Genomic DNA, 24,979 nt, shown 5'->3' on the forward strand with positions numbered 1-24,979 from the left:
CATTTCACATTTTATGGATAAAATAGATCTTTAAATAATAAAAATAAGAAATGTACCAATGTTAGAAAAAGCATTCCAAATGACCAAAGGAATTTATAAATCTCGGTAAAATGATTTTTAGTAAACTAGCTGTTTCTCACACGTGTGGCTAGAATGTAGAAACCTTTTCAGTTAGTAGACGGGTTACGTGAAAGTATTAAAAACTTTAGAGTCGATGCGGTGCTTTGTAATTTGAGAAGTTTGAGGAATAAAATTTGTTGTTTAAAAAATGGTAATTTTGGGACGTCCCTGGGTTAGGTTAGGATGATGTCAAGACCTTATCGTCTAGACTTTCACGTTGGCCAGTTTAAGGCCAATCGTGATTTCCCATATTCCCTCTTCTCCTTCCGATGAAATCACTTCACAAAGCAAACCGTCCTTTGAGGACGTTAAAGGACGGTTTGCACTGGTTTGCTTCTGGAGCCACCCAGATGAAAAAGTAAACGCCTTGATCCTGCACGGATTTACGCCTCTCAGTTCTTCTAGTGCCTGAAAGAAAAAGGAACCTAGTATCCTGTTTCTACTTTGACAAAAAGCAGGGCATTGATAAAGAAAGTGAAAGCTTTCCTCCGAGGCGTCGATATCATGACACCACCGACAGATATCATCATTTCGAATGCCATTACGAGACATATGTTTACTTAACTTTGGAGTTGGCTAAATCGCCTAAATTTCTTGGAGTTATTCTTGATAGTAAATTGGACTGGATTCACTCTTAGCCTGCAATTCGCGGCCCAAAATTTTGAATGCTATTCCGAAGCTATTAGAGAAAATTTTGACTGACACTATTTCACATCAAGTCTCTTCTATATTGTCTCCCTGCCAACATTGATTCCAGAAATCGAAATCGACGATAACAAATATTTTAGAATTTACTTGTTTGGTCAACGATGGCTTTAGGGAATACTATCTATACCGATTTTAGTAAAGCATTTGATAAAGTCAACCACAACCTTCTGTTAAGAAAAATAGACCTTATTGGCTTCAGCCCCTCTTTACTAAAGTGGATCAGATCATATCTGACTGGGCGTACTCAAAGAGTTAAATTTGGTACTGCAGTTTCCAAATCAATTGTTGTCTCTTCAGGTCTTCCACAGGGTAGTCATATTGGCCCTGTGCTGTTTTGTTTGTTCATAAACGATCTCCCTTTTACTTTAAAACATTCGAATATTTTGATGTATGCATATGATGTAAACATCTTCAGATCGACGAGAGACTCTGATGAACAGTGTTATTTTCAGTATGACCTTGATAATCTTTACGAATGGTGCAACCAGAAATTTATGGAACTTAATATGTTCAAATGCAAACGCATATCATTTTCAAGAATAACCTCTCTTAAAACTAGCTACTTTTTGGGTTCCAATCAACTTGAAGTTGTCTTTAGCTTTAAAGACCTTGGATTGCTTCTAGTCCGCTTAAACATCCGTCAACACATCTCAATGGTTGTTAACAAAGCACGTGGTGCTCTTGGCTTCATGAAGCGCTGGAGAAAGGAACTTAATGATTTCTCTGTGATAAAAAACAAATATACTTCGCTTGTCAGAAGTAATTTCGAGTACGGTTCAGTGGTATGGGATCCGTACTAAAATATTCATTCTGATTTGATAGAATCGGTTCAAAAACAATTTCTATTACTTTGTCTCCGTCGATTAAATTAAATCTTATAAAGCTTCCTAAGATTAAGATTAAATCTTATAAAGCTTCCTACATTAAAAAGTCGTAGAACCATGCTAAACATTACGTTTTTGACTTAATTAATTCATGGGCAAATAGATTCTTGCTTTCTTTTGAGTCGAATTTTCTTCAACGTTCCTATCAGACCTTCCAGATATTTTGATCTTTTGAAAATGTCTTATTATAGAACCAATTATGCCAATAATGATGCTTTTCGGCACCTGTGTTATCAATTTAATCAACTGAAAGATATAATAGATGTATCTGAGAATCGAGAAAATTTAAAAAGGAAAATTATACTATTTTTAAATTCTTAGGTTAATACATTTGTAAATATATGGTTATAAGTCTGTAAGGGTATTTATTATCTATAGACTTAAGTAAAAAAAAACCTCCTGCACCCAAGAGCACCACTAAGAATATTCGATATATTGTATAGAAATTTACCCGTAGCCCGCCCGTAGTGAAATGACGCCGCCCTGAGGTGTACCCCTAGTGGCGTTAACCCTTACTGTCGTTTGAACAATATTGGTCATGATCTATCTATGCGAAAACTTTCTCATTATCCAAACTATCACGCTATCAAAGTGCTAGCAGACACAATTACTTTAATAAAGGCTTCATTAATATCTAAAAAAGTCGCCAACGTAAATTCCTTATTTCCAGTGTCCTCTCAAGGTGATGCACCACACTATGCAGACCAGTGTGACATCTAGAGAAGTATAAATGCCGTCTGGTCCGGATAATTTGTAAATTGATTCCATTCCCTATCCGGTTACTGCAGATTTCCCGTAAATGGAGAAACTTTGGTCATTAGCTTCCGTAATCTTGAAATATCCTTTACATTTGAGAGTTCCTCGATCAATGTGACAAAGTCTTCCCTTTTGACTTTTCTCAGTGCCTTCTTATAAATTCGAAACTTATCCTTACAAGCTTCGCATAAATCCCTGTCAGCACTGCCACTGCACTGAACAGCCATCACAATTTACCGTGGGCGAAGTTACGAATGTCATCCGTGGCGCCAAATCCTCCAAGGCGTTGGGCCCCGACGGAATCTCTACATTGATGTTGAAGAATCTGGATTCATCTGGAGTTGTTGTTGTTGTAGCAGTCGAGTGGGTCTGGCCGGGCAGTTAAATCGAGTGGGCCTGGCCGGGCAGTTAAACAGTATTACGGAAGCTTATCGGATTCGGCGCTGGTCATGCTATTCTAAACCTAATGCAGCGATGGTCTGAGAAGGAATGCTCCATGGAGACAATCCAATCCTGCACCTCATCGATTAGATTTTCATATCTAAAACCTCCTCTCTAATCCTTTTAACAAAGGTAGCATTGTTACCAATATTAAGAGTTATTAGGTCGTTAGTATTCCTCAATTCTCCCAGGGCTTCGTCCCGCTTATTAGTGTTGGTACTACCCCACGAAATATGGTGGGAGTTCGCATCGCACCCTATTAGTATCTCATTTCCAGTCTGTTTTGTTTTCCTCACCAACGGTTGCAGCTCCGACGTAGGTGGCGGTGTCGCTGTTTCGAAAGGCAGATAAAGTGATTCCAGGTATGTCCCACCGTCTCCCTGTCCCATCACTGTTGCATCCAACGTTGACAACTATGGAGAAAATATATAATTTAAATTTTTGTGACAAATAATGCAGGTCATCGACCGAGTACCAGTGTTAGCATAGAGTAATTGGTAGTAGATATGGTTCAGTCCAAAAATTTTGTTCCGGGTGGTCCATGGCTCTTGAATTAATGCAATATGAATCTTGCCCTTGCTGATTTTCTCCATCAGAGCGTGTTTAGCGGTCTCGCTCCGGTGGAGGTTTATCCTCATGACCTCAATCATTGGTCTTCCATTAGTTGGGTCTCTTGGGAGTAGGTGATGGTCTCATCGTCTACTCCCTGTGTGTAAGGAGTTCTCCGTCACTACACTGCCTGATGTTTCAGCATTAGGAACTTTATCCAACCTAGTTTTCATAATCTCGAAAAAGTCGTTGATGGTTCCGTCGTCGGATCCCTGTTCGTTGGGCTGTGTTGGGTATCTCGCTTCTGCATTGCCTGATGTTTTAGTATTATGATCTTTACTTATCCTAGTCTTCCCAATATTGAGAGTCAGTGATAATTTCGTCGTCGGCCCCCTGTCCGTTAGGCATTATTAAGTGTCCCGCCACTGCACCGCCTAATGGCTCAAAACTTGGTTTTGCTTGTCCAAGACTTTCATCACGCGCTCCGTCGCGATTTCTGCGCTCATATCCTTGATGAAGACCGTCGCCTTTGGGAGCTGTGGGATATCCATCTTTCTCACATGGTCGAGCTTTGCGCCCAAGGGAGTGTGGATACTTCTAACGAGCTTTTTGACGGCATCAATACATTCCGCTGACGCAAAGCGCAGCGTTAAGATGGTCCCCTCTATACTATACGTGTTCGATAACCCTATCGTTCACCAAATGCCTCACCTGAGACTGTCTATCTGGTGGAATTCTACCGGATGCACAGCCGATCTCGATGACTGCATAAGTCATCCCAACTCTGTTGTGCTTCCTTGCAACTCCAGCGTAAGAGGACGGCTCTTTACCTTTCTCAGCGACCATCTTGCCCTTCCGTGCATCGTCTGGTTTATCTGTCTCTTCCTCATTAACTGGTCTGACTACAGGTGCCAAAGCACCCACACCTATAGGAGGGGAGCACAACTTGGTGCGGTCTGACGCCACCACGGCAGCTGTTGGGTCTTTTTTCTTTGAGGAGCGAAATGAAAACATGTCCCATCCACTCAAGGTTTTTCAATAAGTATGAAATTTTGGTTGTTCACTTCGAGCATCACAAATGTTGAATTGCTTGCCATACAGTAACTTATGGGCCGATCGGCTTGATGGCGCTCCTAAAATCCTACAAAAATATGCTGAAATGTCCAGTATATCTGTAACGGTTTATGAGAAATTGGACTTACATTTTTTTTGAAAATTGTCGTTTTTTTACATCATTAGAAAGGTTGCAGAATTCTTTGAGTATTAAAAAACTGTGCAAATTATTCCTTCCTCTTTAAAAGTTATTCGCTTCCGAATCTAGAATTTCTAAAAAACCAAATTTTGCATTTTTTTTGCAAAATAATGTCACATCATTATTCCCTTCATAAACATTTTTCTTCCAGTAGGTGTTATTTTCTTGTTTATGTTGTAAAAAAAGACTAAATGGAGATGTGAATAATGCTGCGGAAGCCCCAGTTTGACCAACTAATATATATGTTAGGATCGACTCTCTCCTCTTTTGATAAGGTAGAAGCGTTTTCTTTAAGCTCTCAAATATATTTAATTTTTATTTGGTTATCATTGTCGTTGTATATTAGGCCTGTTCGCGTACTTTTCTAGTAAAAATTTGCAGTAGAGTGAGAACTGAATGTATTACATTTGGAGTACATAACATAATTCGTTAAAGGATTGACATTTTATAAGATATCTCAATGAATAAAGAGGGTAATCTCATTTGACACAAATTGGACTTTAAATAAAGTTGGAATGTTATGTGTTTGAGACTGACGATTCTTCTTCATTTTGGAATTTCATTATCTGTTGTTGCCTTTCCAATGGGAAATGGCAAATGTATTACATTTGGAATACATAATATTATTCGTTATAGTTATCTCAAAAATAAAAAGGGTAATTTCAGTTGAAACAAGTAAGAGCGTGCTAAGTTCGGTATATCTTATATACCCTCCACCACGGTATATCTTATATACCCTCCACCATGGATCGCATTTGTTGAGTTCTATGCGCAGTATCTCTTTTTAGGCGAACAAAGAATATTGAATAAGAATGTGCTATTGTGTAATATTTCACTTCGGATAAGAATTGCGCCTTGTAGGGGCTCAAGAAGCAAAATCGGGAGATCGGTTAATATGGAAGCTGTATCAAGCTATTGATCTAATCAGACCATATAAGACACGTATGTTGAAGGTCATGAGAGAAGCCGTTGTATAAAATTTCTTCCGAATCGTATGAGAATTGCGCCCTCTAGAGGCTCAAGAAGTCAAGATCCTAGATCGGTTTTTATGGCAACTATATCAGGTTATTTACCGATTTACTCAATACTTAGCACATTTATTGGAAGTCATAACAAAACACCTCATGCAAAATTTCAGCCAAATCGGCTGAGAATTGCGCGCTCTATTGGTTCAAGAAGTCAAGATCCAAGATCGATTTATATGGCAGTTATACCAGATTATGAACCGATTTGAATCATACCTAACACAGTTATTGGAAAAGATACCAAAACACTACGTGCAAAATTTCAAATCGGACAAAAATTGCGCCCTCTACGGTTGAATCATACTTAACACAGTTATTGGAAAAGATACCAAAACACTACGTGCAAAATTTCAAATCGGACAAAAATTGCGCCCTCTACAGGCTCAAGAAGTCAAGACCCAAGATCGGTTTATATGGCAGCTATATCAAAACATGGACCGATATGGCCCATTTACAATCCCAACTGACCTACACTAATAAGAAGTACTTGTGTAAAATTTCAAGCGGTTACCTTTACTCCTTCCAAAATTAGCGTGCTTTCGACAGACAGACGGACATGGCTAGTTCGACCGAAAAGGTCACGACGATCAAGAATATATATACTTAATGGGGCCTTAGACGCATATTTCGAGGTGTTACAAAACAGAATGACGAAGTTAGTATATCCCCATCCTATGGTGGAGGGTATATTTATGTGGCCTGGTCTAGACTTGAAGAGGTATGCTGCTTTATTGTCGCTGGCTAACACGGACATCTCAGCCATTGTCTCCGTCATGACCTGTCTTCACTGTCTAATCGGAAAACTTGCTGACAGACTGAAGGTTGCCAGTAACGACTTTGGTCGAAGTTGTGAGGACGTCGAAGACTGTAGAACATCAACTGTGTGTGTGTCCCGCACTGACAGTCAGAAGGAGTTCCACTTTACGTTCTCATTTCTATAAGAACTTGTCTGATTTAGCGCATGTGAACATTCGCAAATTGTTCGGCTTTTTAAAGCGATATGGGGCCGAATTGCCGCATACGTGAAAGAGTAAACCCGTTGAACGCACCGGCAGCCGGCTGTACGCACCACATTGACCCGATGGAATCCTTCATCGGCTAGGGCTGCCGCCTCAGTGTACGTGTTCCTTCTCAGTACACTTCTAATCCGTGCCGGGATCAGTGTCGGTGAGGTGCATGGAATCGGTACATTTCCGATCTTGCTCTGGCCTTATATCACTAGGAGAGTGCAGTCATACTGAATATGTTGCAAGGTGCTGTGCGAACATAGAAAGCAGTAGGTCATAAGCGTCATCGTTGTCGCCTTCTTCGTCCTCGTCGTCGGACTATGTGTACAACGTGTACATATCGCCGGTTGGTAGTTGTGTCCCAATTAATTGCCAAGCTTACAAATCCGATATAAGCAAATTACTATCTGGCCATAATCGTCCGGTTCTAGGTGACTTTAATGCGCATCATATTTTATGGTAACGACCAGCGTGGCATGGTTTGGGCAAATAAAATTGAAGGCTCCATGGTGTGCACGGTGAATGAGGATTACGAGGAGGTGTAGCAGGTCGATAGACATTTCCATTGCATCCCTTGATCTCCTCAGTGACGTGTCTTGGCAAGCCGTCATTTAGGGTCGGACCAACTCCCCATAATTCTCACCATCGACCGACCACCCTACTTCATTACCTCTGAGCGCCGGACGTTAATCAATCAGAAGAAGGCCGATTGGGGCGCAGGCAGTGGTATTCGCAGACGAGCGTGATGGGATTCGTTGTACGGACCCCACTAACCCCAGACTCAGTGAGCTGAAAATGAACAGGGTAGTCAACGAACATAGGCGGAATTTGTAGCTGGAACAAAGTAACTTAGGCACCGGTTTAGGCACATGCTACTGATGCCTGAAAACGACCCGAGTTTGACGGAGTCGTACATAATCTCCCTTCTCTCACCCTCCAGCCAAGCCTGAAACGATGGGTCGCGAATTATCTGTGTGGTCGCCAGTCATTTGTGGAATTTAGGGATAAGAAGTCGAAGCACCGAAAAGTGAAACAGGGAGGTCCCCAAGGCGGGGTTTCTCCAACACTGTTTAACTTCTACCTATCCTCCTTTCCACCCCCTCCAGACGGCATAGAGATCGTATCATATGCGGACGATTGTACGATCATGGCATCATGCCTCCCACCCATTGTTGACATCTGTGATAGGTTAAACGTCTTCCTTAACGAACTTACCTCATATTTCGCTGCAAGAAATCTTAAGATATCTGTCACCAAATCTTCAGCCACATTGTTCACTACAAATACGCGTGAGGTGAATGCCGAGCTGACTGTGATGGTCGATGGAGAAATGATTCCGACCATCAAGTGTCCCAAAATACTTGGCGTCACATTTGACAGCTCTTACACATTCTCCTTACATGCCACAGCAATCTGCGATAAAGTCAAAAGTAGAAGCAAGGACCTCAAGTCACTTGCTGGCAGCACTTGGGGTGCAGACAAAGAAACCTTGTTGACCACGTACAAAGCAATTGGACGGTCTGTGGTTAGTTATGCAGCGCATATGTGGTCTCGTCAACTTTGTGACACGCAGTGGAATAATATTCAGATCTGTCAGAATGCCGCCCTCCGAACTGCGACCGGCTGTCTCCTCAGATTACATGATTCAAATTGATTCCCCATTGATTCAAATTTACGATCAAATTTTATCAAAAAAGATTTAACTTGATCTAATTAGGTCCAATTATATATAATATTTTCGGAACTATTTTTATCCGATGCCAGATATAATTAGATCTGAAAATATCTAATTTTTTACTCGGGGTTTTTTTTTTCTTTGATAAAATAATAAGCGGATGGCCTAAGTAATCAATTTTATATCATATACTTATCTTGTATTTACTATAAGACTATCATATAAATAAATAAATTAATAATGAACGTACCGTTATGAAGCCATAACCTTTCGAATGACCAGTTTCTGAATCCATTATTAGCTGTATTGTATCAATTTTACCAAAAGGTTCAAATATTCCACGCAGCATGTCCTCCGTTATGTTAAAATGCAACGATCCTATATATAATCTCATTGGTCCAGTATGATTTTTCGGAGTAAATGTTGGTACAGCATTGGCTATGCGATTTTTTTCAGCTTGTGTGTGCTGCACGACAATAGGAATTCCCAAGAGTCTTTGTCCTGATAAGCCTAACGCAAGGGCAACCGATTCGGGATCTTTAAATTCAATGTAGGCTATACCCTTGAAACGTTTTGTCTTATTACATGTTATCAGACGGACGTCTCGAACTTTTCCGACACTGGAAAAAAATTCTTCGAGATCGCGAGCTCGAACACGCTGAGACAACTGCATGCAAAATATAGTCCGAGCATCTCGTTCTTCTGGACTAAGCTCAGTTGGGGGTGAACGATCCGATCCTAACCCATTTGGCGGAGTTCGACCTCTTCTAAATGGTCGTGGAGATCCAGTGCGTCTCCGACTGCTATAAGAAACAAAGTCTTTTTAAATAATAAAATCTGCTTAATTAATTATTAGTACCGAATTATACCTTCTTTCTCGAGATCTGGAACGCCTGCTTGAACGACTGCGACCCCGTTCTCTTATAGGGCTAAGAACATCTCTATTCCTTCGTTCTTTGGAGCGACTACGACGGTGATCATAGGATCGGCTACTTCTGCGTTCAGAACGTGGTCGGCTGGATCTTCTATCATTTGATCGAGTACGTGCTTGATCACGAGACCGACTTCTAGCTCGGCCGTCTCGTGATCTGCTTCGATTACGATCTCGTTCTCGCGAATATCTCTTACGTTCCTTATCTCGTTCTCCATCTCGATCATTTGATCGATATCGATTTCTATCTTTGCCTTTTTCACGATTTATCTTAGAACTCCGGTTATGTTTTCTATCATCGATGTCTCGGGATCCAGATCGGCTTCTGTAATTTTTAATATAATTTCAATATAAAGGTTAAAGGCATACAAAAAAAGATATTCAAATTATTATTTAGGAAACTTATTACTTGATATTTTATTATTATCATCATTTGACTATATGCGTAAACCAAATTCCAAATATGAATTGGTTTGCTTTTTGCCTCTTTATTGGTTAGATTTTTTGGTAAATACAGTATATAAAGGATAAATAGCACATCGTGTTAAAGTAAGCTAATAGGAGTGTTATTGAAATTTGTATTTATTGAAATTTGTCTTATATCTCTGGAACTTTGTCTTAAATCTCTGGAAAAACATTAGCCGGAATTCGAGTCTACATACGAACGGTTCGATCGAAATAACAATTATCTCCATAATCTATTGTTCGGTTCACTGGCCAACCAATTACAAACGGGTGCCTAGTATCTCTGACAAACATCCTTATATCAGGAATGGGAAGACGAATAGTGTTGATAAGCCGCCCAGGCCCGGAAATTTATTTACGTCTAGATTCTCAAGAACCCTTTTAACTCTACGAGTTCGAAAAAATATCTGGGGCATGACGCTTGATACATTTTCGATTAAGGGGAGTGGTTGATTGCTATCCGACAGGGAAGAGGTCACTACAAATATATCAGCCAACAGGTTAGCCTTATCAACCGGGTCAATGAACGTTTGATCATCCTTAACAAGAGTTGGGATAGATGAAGAACTACCCTTTACCCTTTTACGAACGACCAAAAGCTCTTACTTCTTCGTGTAGAAACAAGAACCTTAGTACGTAGACGCTGTTCGTAAAGAAATATTTCGCGCCTAAGCACTTTGGCACACGAAGATCTTGCCTGCTTGCGCAGCAGTTCAGTATTGGCATTTTTATCCAAGCGCCAATTCCTGAATGCCACCTCCTTCGATCTGACAGCATCTCTGCATGTCTGGCAAAACCAACTTTTGTCGTCGGATTTAGCCGTTATAGTCTTTACTGGAATAGATTTCCTCATTCCATTTAAAATAATTTTCTCAATCATTTCAGCAGCATTTATTGCGTCACATAGAAAACATAGTTTCCAATTAAAATGCTGAAAGAATCCCAACGTGCTTTTTCGTATCATAATAATGACCGCTTTGGGGCTGGGGAGGAAGCCGAACGAAGAGCAGAATACGAAAAAGATGCTGAAACAATGCAGTGATCGGAGTTACCACACGGAAAAAATTAAAAACTATGTTCAATTAAGAAATTTGTACATTCAATTAAAAAATTTGCTGAAATCGGACCTGTTAAGGGATTTGTATTATTGATTAACAATTTTGCAATTTGGACTAATGATAAGCTCAAAAACTCAATTGAAGTTTTTATTTACTTAATAAACCACTTATTTGAAATTTGCAATTTCTTTTCAATAACATTTTTACTGTTTTAATAAAAATAAATAATTGATATTTTTCACATAAATAAAAAACTATTTATTGCATTAGATTGAATTGCGAATAAAACATGAAATATATTGATTAAAATTTTTTATATTTTTTCTTAATGGTCCCAGGCTTCTAAAACGAAGAAAAATTGTTGATTCCAATTTGAGCCGCTCTTCGTAAAGAGTATTATAAACAATACAATTTATATAAATGAATTGTAATAAATTCCAATCTAAGTATTTTGTGTGCAATACCATAAAGTCTAGATCATTGTGTGTTATCTTCCATCCTCAGCGCCCAAATCAATATAATCTATATATGGATAATGAAATAAAAAAAAATTAGATAGTATTAAAAATATACATTTATAAATACCACGTTTGCATTCTAGTATGTCCTCCAATTTGTTGCGTTTGGAATTTATCCATTCAATTAATTAACATCTGCGATTTTTCTGCATTACACTATTTCAACGCAACATTTTTTAAATAAATTTGTTTTACTTTAAAATTATAATAACAAAAATTTCATTTTATGTAGAGATAAAAATCATTCTTCTAATTTTCTTGATATTTTTTGTCTAGCCACACCACTTTGTGTTTGTATGTGATAGAAGCTAGATATATATTTGATTCATTTTCACTTCTTTTCGCGTTGCATATGTGCGAAAGGGAATTTATTTATACCATTAAATAACAATTAAATTCGTACAACTAAAAATATGTTCAGCGTATACCTTCTTTACCAATCATTTGCCGTGATACAAAAGATATGGAATTTCTGTGTCAAAAATAATTAAAGCAATTAACACCTTTGTTGAAAAGATTTTTATAATTCAATACCATTTTTAATCGGTCAAATTTAGGTGTATATTTTTTCTGTGCAAGAGCATCAACTTCATACTTTTCAGGGTGTGAAGTTAAGAAACCCCTGTATATCGGCCGAATGTATTTTAAAATCACCCACCATTTATTGGCTTTGGATGTTATGGGTATGTTTCGTTTTTTCTTTTGTTCTGATTTTTTGTTATTCGCGTTTTGTAAGATGTTTGTTTTTATCATAGTTTGGTTTATTATTATTGATCGGTTTAAATTGGCACTGTGTATTCTGTTTGATTCTGTAATGAATAGGACACTAAATGTAGCAGTATAGGACGGCGTGATCCATTTGAAATCGTCCGCTGATGATTGTTCTTGGTCGGATAGCCAGTCAAATGATTGTAGCAACACCACAATTTTGCTGACTTTTAAATGGTTTTTGTATGCTATTCTTTGGATAGAAAGCATTAAACAATGGTCTAAAGCCGGGCAATATCCTGCAATAGGATCTTAATTTACACTTATTCTATAAATTTGATCACTTTTCCACTTTAAAGTTCTAAATAACCAAGAGTGGTGGGTAAATGAAAGCAAGGAAAACAATTAATGTACGTGAGCGAGACCAACATATCTGTTTTTACGGCTGGTGGTATTTTGTTATGACTTTCAACCGTTGACGCCTTTATTTAGTTGTTGTATGAAGCTGAAAAATATGGCATGTCAATTGGCTGGTCTACAAATTAACAAAAGGGAGCAAAAGAAATGTGTACATGCAAAAAAAGAACTATGGAACTATGAGAAGGGAAGAGATGGAACTAGTTCCAGCAGTTCCTTACTTGGAAAAGTTCCAATGAACTAGTTCTATCCGGAACTACCCAACTCTAGTGCCAAGTATGGTCCAGTATTGGTCAATCGCATGCACTCAGAAAAAAAGTACACTTAAAAAAAAAAACTGTTGATTGTTAGTAATTAATTTTACTGCTTTTACAGCAGTAGTTCTGCTGTCATAGCTAAATGTTTGCAGTTTCAGAACAATCAGTCAGACTGATGAAAAGTCTTTTGTTTGCTGAAAATGCCGGCTGCTATTTAATGTATAAATACTAAATAAAAATATGAACAAGATTTAAGTTTTTGGAAAGATCCCAGCTAAAAAAAAATACCTAAAATAATCAAAACGCATGACCGGTCTTAACAGGCAAATATAAAAAATAGCAAACTACTTCACAGATCACGCGTAATCAGGGAAACAAAACAATTTTCAAGTGATGCTGTTGTTGTGCTTCAATGAAAAATAGCAACTAAAAATGATTTTCAAATAACAAACAAAAACACTCAACTAGAAAGAAAGGGACTTACTATCAAGAGACATTATTCTTTGTTTGCCTAAAAAAAGATGCCGCGAAAAGCACTCGACAAATACGATCCATGGTGAAGGGTATATATAAAAATTGGCCCGGCCGAACATAGGACGTTCTTAGGTTGAATAGAAGGTGCAGATATTAATCCGCCCCATGCCACTATGGACATACACCTAAGCCAGTAATCGGTTGTGCGCTCTAAAAACTATAAAGTAACCTCTGAAAAGAAAATTTTAAGTTAAAATTTTGTGCTGCTTACAAAATCCTTAATTGTTTTCCATGCAACACACCTAAGTTGGTTCATGTCTGGTATAGTGTCCCCACCTAAGTGCCGGTATGTTAGACGCGAAAGCCGGGCAATGGTAAAGGTAATGCTCCAACGTCTCATCATCTTCCCCTCATGCCCTACACATGCTATCACTTGCCGCACCGATTTTACATAATTGAGCTCGTAGTCCTGTGCAATTTTACTGCCAATAAAGATGTTCACACTCAAATCCCCGCATTATGGTCAGGCAATCTAAAACAGATCTCTGTCCCTCTGGGTTCTCAATGTAGACCCCCAGGCCCACTCTGTCCTCTAGCTTTGATCCATCCGTGTAACATCTTCCAGATGGCAATACTAGGGTTCCGTCAATCCAAGACTGTGCCGATGGCAGCAGTGCGTCGCACTCAACTTCAAGGTTAATCTCAGGTATCCGATTGGAAACCTATTCCCTTCCTTCCAGGTTTCCTATCGTCGCCTCGATTATATCGCGATGGTATGAGCTGCTCCCATCCTCAATCCATTCTCCCATCGCCTTAAGTCTCATAGCCGCAGTGGCTGCCTCACACTTAATCTGTATGTGAATGGGTCGGATATCTAGAATAGTCTCCAGTGCCCAAGTTGGCGTGGTCCTCATCGCTCCGCCTATGCCAAGACATGTTCTCTGAACCTCTTGTCCACCAAACTACTGAGGCGTAAATAAGTATTGGTATAATCATGGTCTTGTAGAGCCAGTGTACTATCCTCGGATTCAGGCCCCACAAAGTACCCAACATCTGTGAGCCTTCCCAGTACGTTCCTGAATGTGATACTTCCTATTCAGTTTCCTGTTCAAGATCACACCTATGTATTAGACCTTCTCAGATATCGAAATCGTCTTATTAAGGAAACGTGCTGAGTTAAATTGGTCCACAATACGTTCCATGGTTTTGAGTAGAAAAGACGTAAGGCTATCCGTAATTATAAACATTCATTCAACCTCATTATTCCGAGATTCCGGTACCTCCGTCGTATCCTGTGAAAACTGAGTTTTCATCAAAAGCCTCAACATATCCTCCATTGTCTCTGCTCTCACTTCCATGTCGTTTACTAACGTTTTAGTTTGGACATGGGTTTTTGAGAGAAACTTTTTTATCTTGGCGGCGTCATTAACGCTATTGACCTGTTCGCAAAAAAAGCTTCCAAGACGCATGTTTTGCCGCTCTGATAATCTTATTGTATTCCTTGAGCCGTGTGTCATACACATCCCAATAGACTTTCGCTTTTTTACGACGTGCTCTGTTAAAAAGCCTGCGGCCTTCTTTCCCAATATTTCGAATCTCCCCGGTCATCTAGAGTTTTCTTGGGCTGATTTCCTTTCCCGAAGAAGACAACTATCTTCGAAGGACCCCACCAGTGCAGTCGTAATTCTGTTGACATTGTCGTCAATGTGTTCTATGCTTGGACAATTTAAATTATCATGCGCAAGTCTTCTTCAGAGTAGTCTTCCGAATTTTGTCCAGTTGGTTTTCAACTTATTCCGGAAGCTTATCGAATTCGGCGTTGGCCGTGCTATTCTAAACCTAATGTAGCGACGGTCTGACAAAGAGTGTTCCATGGAGACCTTCCAATCCCGAAACTCATCGATTAGATTTGCCGAACATATAGCCGAGTTGGTAGCGTGCTTGAATTACCAGTGCAGGGGTCGCGGGTTCGATTCCCGCCAGAAGCCTTGGTCTGTTGCTGCTGTGGTATCACAATGGACTTAAAATTGTCTAAGTGAGTCTGTAAAAGACTGCCACTCTTACCCAACATAACCATCTTCACATCTAATACCTCCTCCCTAATCCTAATAACAAAGGTAGCGGTGTTACCAATATTAAGTGTTATCCGGGTCGTCCATGGCTCTTGAATTAAGGCAATATGAATCTTGCCCTTGCTGATTTTCTCTATCAGAGCGTGTTTAGCAGTCTCGCTCCGGTGGAGGTTTATCTGGATTACCTCAATTATTGGTCCTCCAGTAAATGGGCGTCTTCGGAGCAGCGTTTCCGTTGGAAATTTTCAAATAGAGGCACAAAAAGTGTCATTTCTAAAAAAAAATGGCATTTTATTTCTTGAAAAGTGGCAAATTTTTTTCGTTTTTATTAAAAAAAAAACAAACTAGGAGAAACAAAAGCACACAAAGAAACTTCTGCTTTTTATATAAAATGAAAAAACTTGTTTAAATTGGTCCAAAATTGGGCACAACATTTTTTTCATAAAAAAACAAAAGTAAAACGTGTATAACAAAAACAAACAATTCAGTTCTTTTATAAATAACATAAAAAGGTGTATAAAAGATAAATTCGGTCAATCCGAATATTAGATTCCCACCACCGTAAATCAATCGCAAAATCTACGATCTACAGAACATGTATTTGTAGGTTTTAGAATAAATGTTTAGACGATTTGCGGTGGTGGGTATTTCAATACTTAAGTGGTATATTTCACAAACATAACAAACTTTTTTTTGTTTTGTCCTGTTACTCTCGTTCAGCTTAAAAAATTAAATTTTTTCGAAAAATTTTAACATTAATATGCGATTTGTTGGACGTCAAACAACACATAATCGCTACATAGTTATATTTTTGAACAAGTGGCACAAATATATGGAAAAGTGACGCAAAAATGTTAAAAGTATGACATTTAGAATCAAATAAAAAAAGTGGCACGCAAGTGGCATCGTCCAAAAAAGTGTAAAATTTGATACTAAAGTGGCACAAGGGTAACGCTGCTTGGGAGTAGGTGATGATCTCATCTTCTGCTCCCTGTTTGACTTTCCTGTCACTGCACTGCCTGATGTCACCGTATTAGGTTCTTTGCCTATCATAATCTTCCGAATCGTTATAAACTCGGTAGTGGTTCCATCATCGGGACCCTGTTCATTAGGCTGTATTGAGTTTCCAGTCCCCTACTGCCTGATGTTTGAATACTAGGAACTTTGCCTATCTTAGTCTTCCAAATCTTAAGTAAATGAGCTTTTTGGTGAAGGTACCATCATCGGCTTCCCGTTCGTTACGCTGCATTGAGACTCCTGTCGCTGCACTTTCTAATGTTTCGATATTGGGATCTTTACCTATCCCAGTATTCCAGTCGGTGATGGGTTCGTCGTTTGCTTATCCTAGTCCTTCCAATTTTGAGAGATGCCGTGATTGTATCGACGTCTGCCCCTGTTCGTTGGGCGGTATTGAGTCAGCTGCAACTGCGCGGCCTGATGTCTCCATATGAGAATTTCTGCCTATTCTAGTCTTCCTAATCTTGAAAAAGACAGCTTTGCTCCCGTAGTGCGCCATGCCTTTAGACTTAGCCAAACTCGTCACGGAGACTTGATCAATGCCAACCACAAGGAGAGTTCCTTTCTCCTCCCTGTGAAAGACCTTCCACTTCTCTGCGACTAAACCTTGATTTTGCTTGCCCAAGAATCCTAACATGCTTTCCGTAGCAAATTTACTGTCCCGTCCATTGATGAAGACCGTAGCCTTTGTGAGCTGGGGTTGTCCATCTTTCTCACAAGGTAGAGCTTTGCGCCCTCCCAGGGAGCGTGGATACGTCTGACGAGCTGTTTGACGGTATCAATACATTCCGCAAAACGCAGCGTAAAGATGTCCCCTCTATAGTCGCAGGTCATCATTTGTATGGGTGGACCCTCTACCTAGTTCCACACATGTTCGAAAATCCGATCGTTAACCAGATCCTCCACTTGAGACCGATGATCTGGTGGAATCCTACCGGATGCACAGCCGATAGTGATGACTGCATAAGTCAGCTCATCTCTGTTGTGCTTCCTTGCCACTCTGGCGTAAGAGGGCGGCTCCTTACGATTCTCAGCGATCATCTTCCCCTTCAGTGATGGTTGTGGCCACCGTTGGGAAGACACAGTCCATGAAGACTCAGGGCCGTACGCGCTTCCTTCGTTCCTGTTCTGACTTTGTCTACCTCCGCAGGACACTGTCTGGAGTCTCCATTGCGGGATGGCTGTCTTAGTTTTCCCAAAGAACTAATTTTCAGCATTTTAGCAGTGTTATGCTCTTCGGGAGATCTGATTATCATTCCAGTTTCCGTAGAAGTGCTTGGAATGCAGTTCTATCCCTTTCAGCATCCTTCACTTTCGCCCGATTGCGCTGCCGGTACATACTCCTCTGTCTCTTTCGTCGTGCACCGTACCGCTTTCTCGGTCTGCTTGTGATCTTGGCAAAGCCATCATCCCGATGCCCTCATCTCTCGATTCGGCTGCTATGACTGTTTCATTAACACCGTCGTTGTTCGAATCCGAGTCAGAAACAACACCTTTACTAAAAGGCTTGGGACGAACTATGCATCCCTCTTCTTTGTCCGTATCTTCCTCAATAATTAGTCTGACGACTAGTTGTGCGCTTGCATTTCTCTCGACTACAAGCGCCAGGGCTCCAACAGCTATAGGAGGGAAGGACAACAAGCCACAACAGTTGTTGGGTCTTCCACGGGGTTGGAAGACACAGAGCCTGTATTCTAGGAAAGAGTAGTCTAAATGTTCTTTCGTCTTCGTCGCTGGTTGAAGCTGCTTCTGTAGGGAAGAAGAGCCTCATTGTAGGGGAAGTTCGGATGTCAAAGAAAGGGGTGAGCTGCTATCGAATATATTATAAGTTGCATTATGGCGATTTGTAATAAAGGGGATAAACCGACTTTTATTACCAGGAACAGAAAAGAGGTACTAGATTTTACCTTTGTATCGGAAGACATAAGTGTAAGAATGTGCGACTGGGAAGTGTTGGATGACCATATATATATTATATTAGTTTCAGCTTTGAAAAAAAAAACTGCAGTAGTGGTCCCTCGGCTAAACAGAATAAAGGCGGATTGGGATGAATTTCGCCACAAACTCTGCACGTCTATCTCTTCTAGACCAGAAAAGGAAGTGGAAACTACGGAGGATATAGACATAGTAGTCAAGCGGATCACGAATGTTTTGAATGACTCGCTTGTGTCAACATGCCCTAGAGTCAAACCAAGGAGCAAAGAGTGACCGCCATGGTGGGCAACAAAGCTGGTTGGTCTAAGAAAGGACTGCAGAACTCTTCAACAGGGTAAAAGCCACAAAAGCACCACGCGATTGGGACATCTGTAAGGCTGAGCTAAGAAAATATAAGGGCGAGCTTAGAAAGGCTCAGAACAAATCCTGGGTAGAATTCTGCAGCTCCGTGGAGGATACATCTGAGGCTTCTAGGCTAAGGAAGATTCTGTCCTCGAGATCTATTACGGTGGGGTATATTCAGAGGTTAGAGAATGTATGGACAATGTCTAGTGAGGAAACACTATAATTTTTCGTTGATACACATTTCTCGTGAAATTCTCTAACGGACAACGTGGCGCCAGAAGATGTTATCACTGGTATGTATTGGTCGGAGGCCATTAGTTAAATTATGACTGAGTCGAAAATCCTTTGGGCGATAAAAAGTGTCGACTCCTTTAATTCGACTGGCCCTGATGATGTATCACCGGTTGAATTACAAGCTGTGTCTGATAAACTGGTTCGCTGACGTAGGGAGCTATACTTTTCTTGTATCAGAATGTCATATATACCTGTGTGGAGGGACATGACGATCATTTTCATTCCAAAAGCAGAAAAACTCTACCACACGAAGGCGAAAGGTTTTCGTCCGGTTAGTCTGTCATCCTTTATGCAGAGGATATTTGAGAGGTTGGTAGAAACATACCTTAGGGCAAAGATCCAAGGAGATGGCCTGTCGGCGACAGCAGCATGCATGCAGGCAAATCCACTGAAACAACCCTTCACGACCAAGTCGGCCACATAGAGGTTCTCTCGCTGTCAAGAAATGTACAATGGTAGCATTTCTTGACATTGAAGGTGCTTTTAATAATGCAAAACTGACGTCAATTATGAAGGAGTGGGAGTTTTTAGTCACCAACTCTACCGTAAGAAAGTTTATAGGAGTCGTAAAAGATACATTATGTCAGGCTTGGGACCTGTGAAACTCAAAAGATGGATCAGCAAGGGAAACCCTCAAAGAGGTGTACTGTACTTTGGAATATAGTCATTAACAATATGTTATTATCTCTGAAAGAAAAAGGTGTAAAATTGGCCTCGTATGCTGATGACGTGGAAATTGCGGTTAGAGGAAAGTTTCGCAGAACTCTATGAGATATACTTCGGGAAGGTCTACCTCCAACAGTAAAGTGGGCTACCGAAGTGGTCTAGGTGTTCGACATTAACGAATATTATTGAGCTCACTACGGTTGTGAACGATGGATTTAGAAAGAAATACCAGACAGACTGTATTTATACTGATTTCAGTAAGGCATTCGATAAGATAAATCAAATAATTGCTATAAATCAAGTTGCATTACATGAGATTCACTCCTTCGTTATAAAATTGGATAAAGTCGTACCTTATTGGCTGATCACATGGTGAAATTTAATAATGCAGTGTCTAACAAAGTTGATGTGAGTTCTGGGGTTCCACAAGGGAAACATCTTGGCCCTGTACTTTTTACTTTGTTCATTAATGACTTGCCGAATGTATTACGCCACTCTAAAGTACTTATGTTTACGGACGATGTCAAAATATTTCTGTCGTATAATCTCGAGACGTATCAAAGTTTTCTGCAATCTGATCTTAACAGTTTTTTTGACTGGTGCAAAAATTATCTACTGGAAATAAACATTAAAAAATATAAGCATATGACCTTTTTTAGATTAGGTAGTATACAATCAAGTTATTATTTTGATGGCGGCTTATTGAATCTGTCTCATATATGACCAATCTTGGCATCCTATTGGATCACCGACTAGACTTCCGCGTGCTTATTCCCGTAATTATTAACAAGGCATATAAAGCCTAAGCTTTATAAATGCTGGAGTAAAGAGTTCTCAGATACTAAGTTACTAAGCAGTTGTATATTTCTTTTGTGCGTTGGATTTTAGATTACGGTTCTGCAGTATGGGACCCAGTTTACCTTAGTCATTCCAATACAATTGAATCGGTTCAGAAACAATTTTTTTTATTTTGTCTCAGAAATCGTGGCTGGAACCAGCAGGATATATTTATATAGGATATATTTATTTTGTACTTATATATTTAGCAGTAGCAATTTAGTCTGTGAGGATTTTGTAATCTATAGACTTAAGACAAATATTAAAAAAAATATTTCTCCGAAAATAACTACTTACTTGCGGAGCGAAACACTTCCGCTCCACTCAATGAAAAATACGTCCACTCAATGGTTCAAACTGGGGTGTAACTGTATCTCAATTTTGAGAGCCGTAGCTCAATTCATATAGGAAGTAAAATTTTTTACGTTTTAATACTAAAATGTGAGTAATAAAAAAAATATTCTTGTCGCCCTATACATACTGTCAAGGAGTACTTGTAGGTCAGTCTACAAAGAAAGTACCATTTTCTACTTTTTAGTACCTAAATATACGAATTTCAAAAAAATTTTCTGATCGCCCGATTCATTTTGTCGAAATGTGCATGTATCCTTATTTTGGGAGCTTAAGCTCAATCCTTAAAGAAAGTACTATTCATTTTGAATGTTTTAATGCCCAAAATGTATGAATTAAAAAACTCTTCTAGTCGCCCAATATACACTACCACGGTGTAACTATATGGCAATTTGGTAGCTTTAACTCAATCCGTAGAGAAGGTATCATTATGTACGTTTCAGTGCCTAAATACACGAATTTCAAAAAATCTCCAAGCAGAATATATGCTTTCAAATTGTACCTGCGTCTCAATCAATATATAATGTACCAAATAGTACCAATTAAGTACCAACTTAAGTATGTGTTCTTCTATCTCCTGTACTCCTTACTGTAAAAGTAAATAAGTCATTTCGCACTATTAAGTACTTTTTGGTACTAAAAGGTACGATTTTTGAAAAAAATAATTTAGTCACCCAACATATATTTCCTAGTTAAACTCGCATATTAAATTTCAAAGCTTTAGATCAATCCGTAAAGAAAGTACTAAATGGTACCGAATGCGGTATTAAACGTACGTTTTTTCCTATTTCCAGTACTACTTTTTCATAATTTTTTTATCTACCCGCTTTATTCCGCCTAGTGCAAAGTTCACCAATTTCGAACTTTTTCGGTACCTTTATGTACTACTTCCTAAAACTCATATATTCTCCCAACTAGGGTTGCGGAAGTGTACCTATATACCAAAATTCAGAGCTCTTTCTCAATTAACAAAAAAGTACCACATAGTAACAATTGTGGTACTAAACGTACTATTTCTCCGACTTCCGGTTCGATTTTCCAAAATTTTTATTTCAAACCTTATTTTTCAAGCCTAATTTCATAAATTATTTATTTATTTCATCAGCTAGTGGCAGCTGTATAAACCATACAAATAAAAATATTACATTACAATTAAAACCCCTATTAAGTATATTCACGAAGATATAAATAAACGAAAAACGGTAAAAACATCAATCCAAGTAAACTCACATTCACCCTTAGAGATAGGCAAAAGTCTTTTTAGTAATCGTCGAACCCACAGTAAGGGATTCAGATTAAGCATCTCAGTTAAATACAATGTCAATGAACCCGCAGTTACGGGTTCTGCAATCACACTCATGCGCTCAGTTGACGCATACGAGCCCGCAATACCGGATTCAAGATGGAATCGGTAACGTCATCAAATCCACTGAGCAAACATGCACTATTTCGTACTATTTTGGTACTTTTTGGTACCTTAACGTACGAATATTACCAAATACCATCTAGTTCGCGCCTCCGACCCAAGGCCAATATTCGCTTCATGATTCTATCTTTAGCCGTTTCAAAAAATTTCTAGTCACTCAATATTTACTGTCAAGGTGTAAGCATGTCCTATATTTTTCACAATCCGTAAAGAAAGTACTAGTTTGTACGTTTCAGTACCGAAATTTAGGAAATTAAAAAAAAAATCGAATGGTGCCCAATATATACTCTACATCTGAAACTGTATTCCAATTTAGAGAGCTCTAGATCAATATGTAAAAAGGAAAGTACCATTTTGTACGTTTTAGTTACAAATAAAAAAAAAAAAAAAAACTTTTTGTCTGATATATGCTGTCAACGTGTACCAACATCAAAACTTCAGAGCTCTAGCCCAATCCATAAAGAAAGAAAATTTACAAATTTCAAAAAAATCTTTCAGTTGCACACTATATACTGTCAACGTGTAGCTGTATCCGAAATTTCAGAGCTTAATCTCAAGTTTAAAATAAGTAAAATTTTGTACGGTTTAGTAGCCTAATATATCTGTAGTAAAAATTTCAGAGCTCCAGCTCAATCCATAAAGAAAATATCATTATGTACATAGGTACCTAAATGAACGAATTTCAAAAAAATCTTCTTGTCGTGTACGAATTGTGAATAAATCATTTAGCCATCCATCAATTATTTCCTTGTTGTACCATACAAAATTTTAGAGCCCTAGCTCCATCTGCTAAGAAAGTAAGAAATGTTACCAACTTTGGCACCAAGATGCACGAATTGTTCATAGATCATTTTATCATGCATCAATTACTTCCTAGTTGTACCTACATGCCAATTTTCAGACCTCCTCAGCTCCATCTGCAATAAAGGTATCAAATGGTACCGATTTCGGAATCAAAATGTAGGAATTGTGAAAAATTCATTTAGTCACCCATCATATAATTGCTAGTTGTACCTACATGCCAAATTTCAGATCTCTACCTCCAGTTGTAAAGAAGGTACCAATGGTGCCAATTTTGTCATCATGTTTACTAGTCGTACCTACATGCCAAATTTCAGATCTCTAGCTCTATCTGTAAAGAAAGTAACAAATGGTACCAATTGCGGTACTAAACGTAAGTTTTCTCCCGTTACCGGTACCATTTTTCCATTTTTTATTTTCACTTTCAATCTTTTGCAGCATATGTCTTTTAATTCAAGCTTCAAAATTCTAGCTCTATCTATCCGCCCTGTTCACCCATGTTTGGTACTTTTTAAGTACCAAAATGTAAAAATTTCTTCAGGACCTATTTTTTCGAGACGCTCTTAAATTTCAGGCCAAGAATAATCTCTTAGCCCTATTCCTTTGCCCTGTGCAAATAGAACCCATATTCGTACTATTTGGTACTATATAGTACCTTATCGTACGATTATCACCAAACCCGGCATTATCTCGCGCCTCCGACCCAAAACCAACACACATGCAAAATTACATAAATCAGTCAGTCAGTCAACTACGCGGCCCTTTTATATAAGAGTCTAGGGATGCTAGTCTCTATTAAAAAAAGAGTCGTTGATCCGCTTCGCTACCTCAGTTTTGATACCCTACCTAAATATACGAATAAAAAGTATTTTCTAATTGCCCAATATTTTCTTTCAAGGTACCAATTACACACAATTAGTACGTTTCCCTAGACATGTCGTATATTTGTCAAGACTGCGATAATGTTAAATTGTTTACTTTTAACAGTCCCCATACGCTGTACCACTTTTAATGGATCATTTAGTCACCCATTACATATTTCCTTCTTGTACCTTCTTGCCAAATTGCTGACCTCTAGCTCCATCTGTAAAGAAAGTTGGTACCTTCTGGTACTAAAATGTACGAGTTGTGAATAAAATTATATAGTCTCCCATAATTTTTTTCCTAGTTGTACCTACATGCCAAATTTCAGGCCTCTAGCTCCATATGAAGATAAAGTGTCAAATGGTACCAAAATGTATGAATATTTAATAGATTATTTAGTCACCAATCATATATTTCTTAGTTGTACCTACATGTACCAAAAGGTACCAATTTTGGTACAAAATGTACGAATTTTGAACAGATCATTTAATCACCCACCATTTATTTAATAGTTGTACCTATATGCCAAATTTCGGACTTCTAGTTCCATCTATAAAGAAAGTACCAAATAGTACTCATTTTAGTACAAAAATATTCGAATTGTGAAAAAAAACATTTAACCCATCATCTATTTTTAAATTTTACCTACATGCCAAATTTCAGATCTCCTGTTCCATCTGCACAGAAAGTAACAAATGATACGAAATGCACGAATTGTAAAAAGATCATAGTCACCCATCATATATCTCCTAGTTGTACCTATATGCCCAATTTTAAGACCTCTAGCTTCATCTGTAAAGAAAGTACCAAATGGTACCAATTGCAGTACTAAACGTACGTATTCTCTTGTCACCAGTACTAATTTTCCATTTTTTCTTTTCATCCTCCTCCTGTTACCAGACGTATTTTAACTACAAAGTTGACTAATTTTGTACTTGTCTGGTACCTTTCTAGGACCTAAATGTAAAAATTACCAAAAAAACTACTATAGTCACCCAATTAAGGTTGCCATAGTGTACCTAAGATCCAAAATTCAGAAATCTAGTTCAATGTACAAAAAAGTACCGAATAGTACAGATTATGGTACTAAATCTACTATTTCCCCCACGTCAGATTTAATTTTCAA

General features: G+C 38.7%; 1 protein-coding gene and 1 long non-coding RNA gene across 4 annotated transcripts in view; both read right to left on the bottom strand.

Moving 5' to 3' along the window:
• Positions 1-24,979, bottom strand: part of LOC106093677 (RNA-binding protein 39) — a 111,633-nt gene that overhangs the window by 16,832 nt on the left and 69,822 nt on the right. For 2 of the 3 annotated variants that reach the window (XM_013260791.2, XM_013260794.2), the window contains 2 exons: positions 9,287-9,673; positions 8,668-9,220 (listed from right to left, as the gene is read on the bottom strand). In XM_013260791.2, coding sequence (XP_013116245.1) covers positions 8,668-9,220; positions 9,287-9,673 — 940 coding nt within the window. The remainder of the gene's footprint in view (positions 1-8,667; positions 9,221-9,286; positions 9,674-24,979) is intronic. The other variant, XM_013260792.2, reaches the window with a different exon arrangement.
• LOC131995672 (uncharacterized) lies at positions 11,167-11,791 on the bottom strand. The gene is made up of 2 exons (XR_009397538.1): positions 11,460-11,791; positions 11,167-11,393 (listed from the first exon to the last, which is right to left on the bottom strand). It is a non-coding gene; the product is annotated as an uncharacterized LOC131995672 (long non-coding RNA).

This window comes from Stomoxys calcitrans, chromosome 3, assembly GCF_963082655.1.
Source record: "Stomoxys calcitrans chromosome 3, idStoCalc2.1, whole genome shotgun sequence".
NCBI classification, from domain to species: Eukaryota; Metazoa; Arthropoda; class Insecta; order Diptera; family Muscidae; genus Stomoxys; species Stomoxys calcitrans.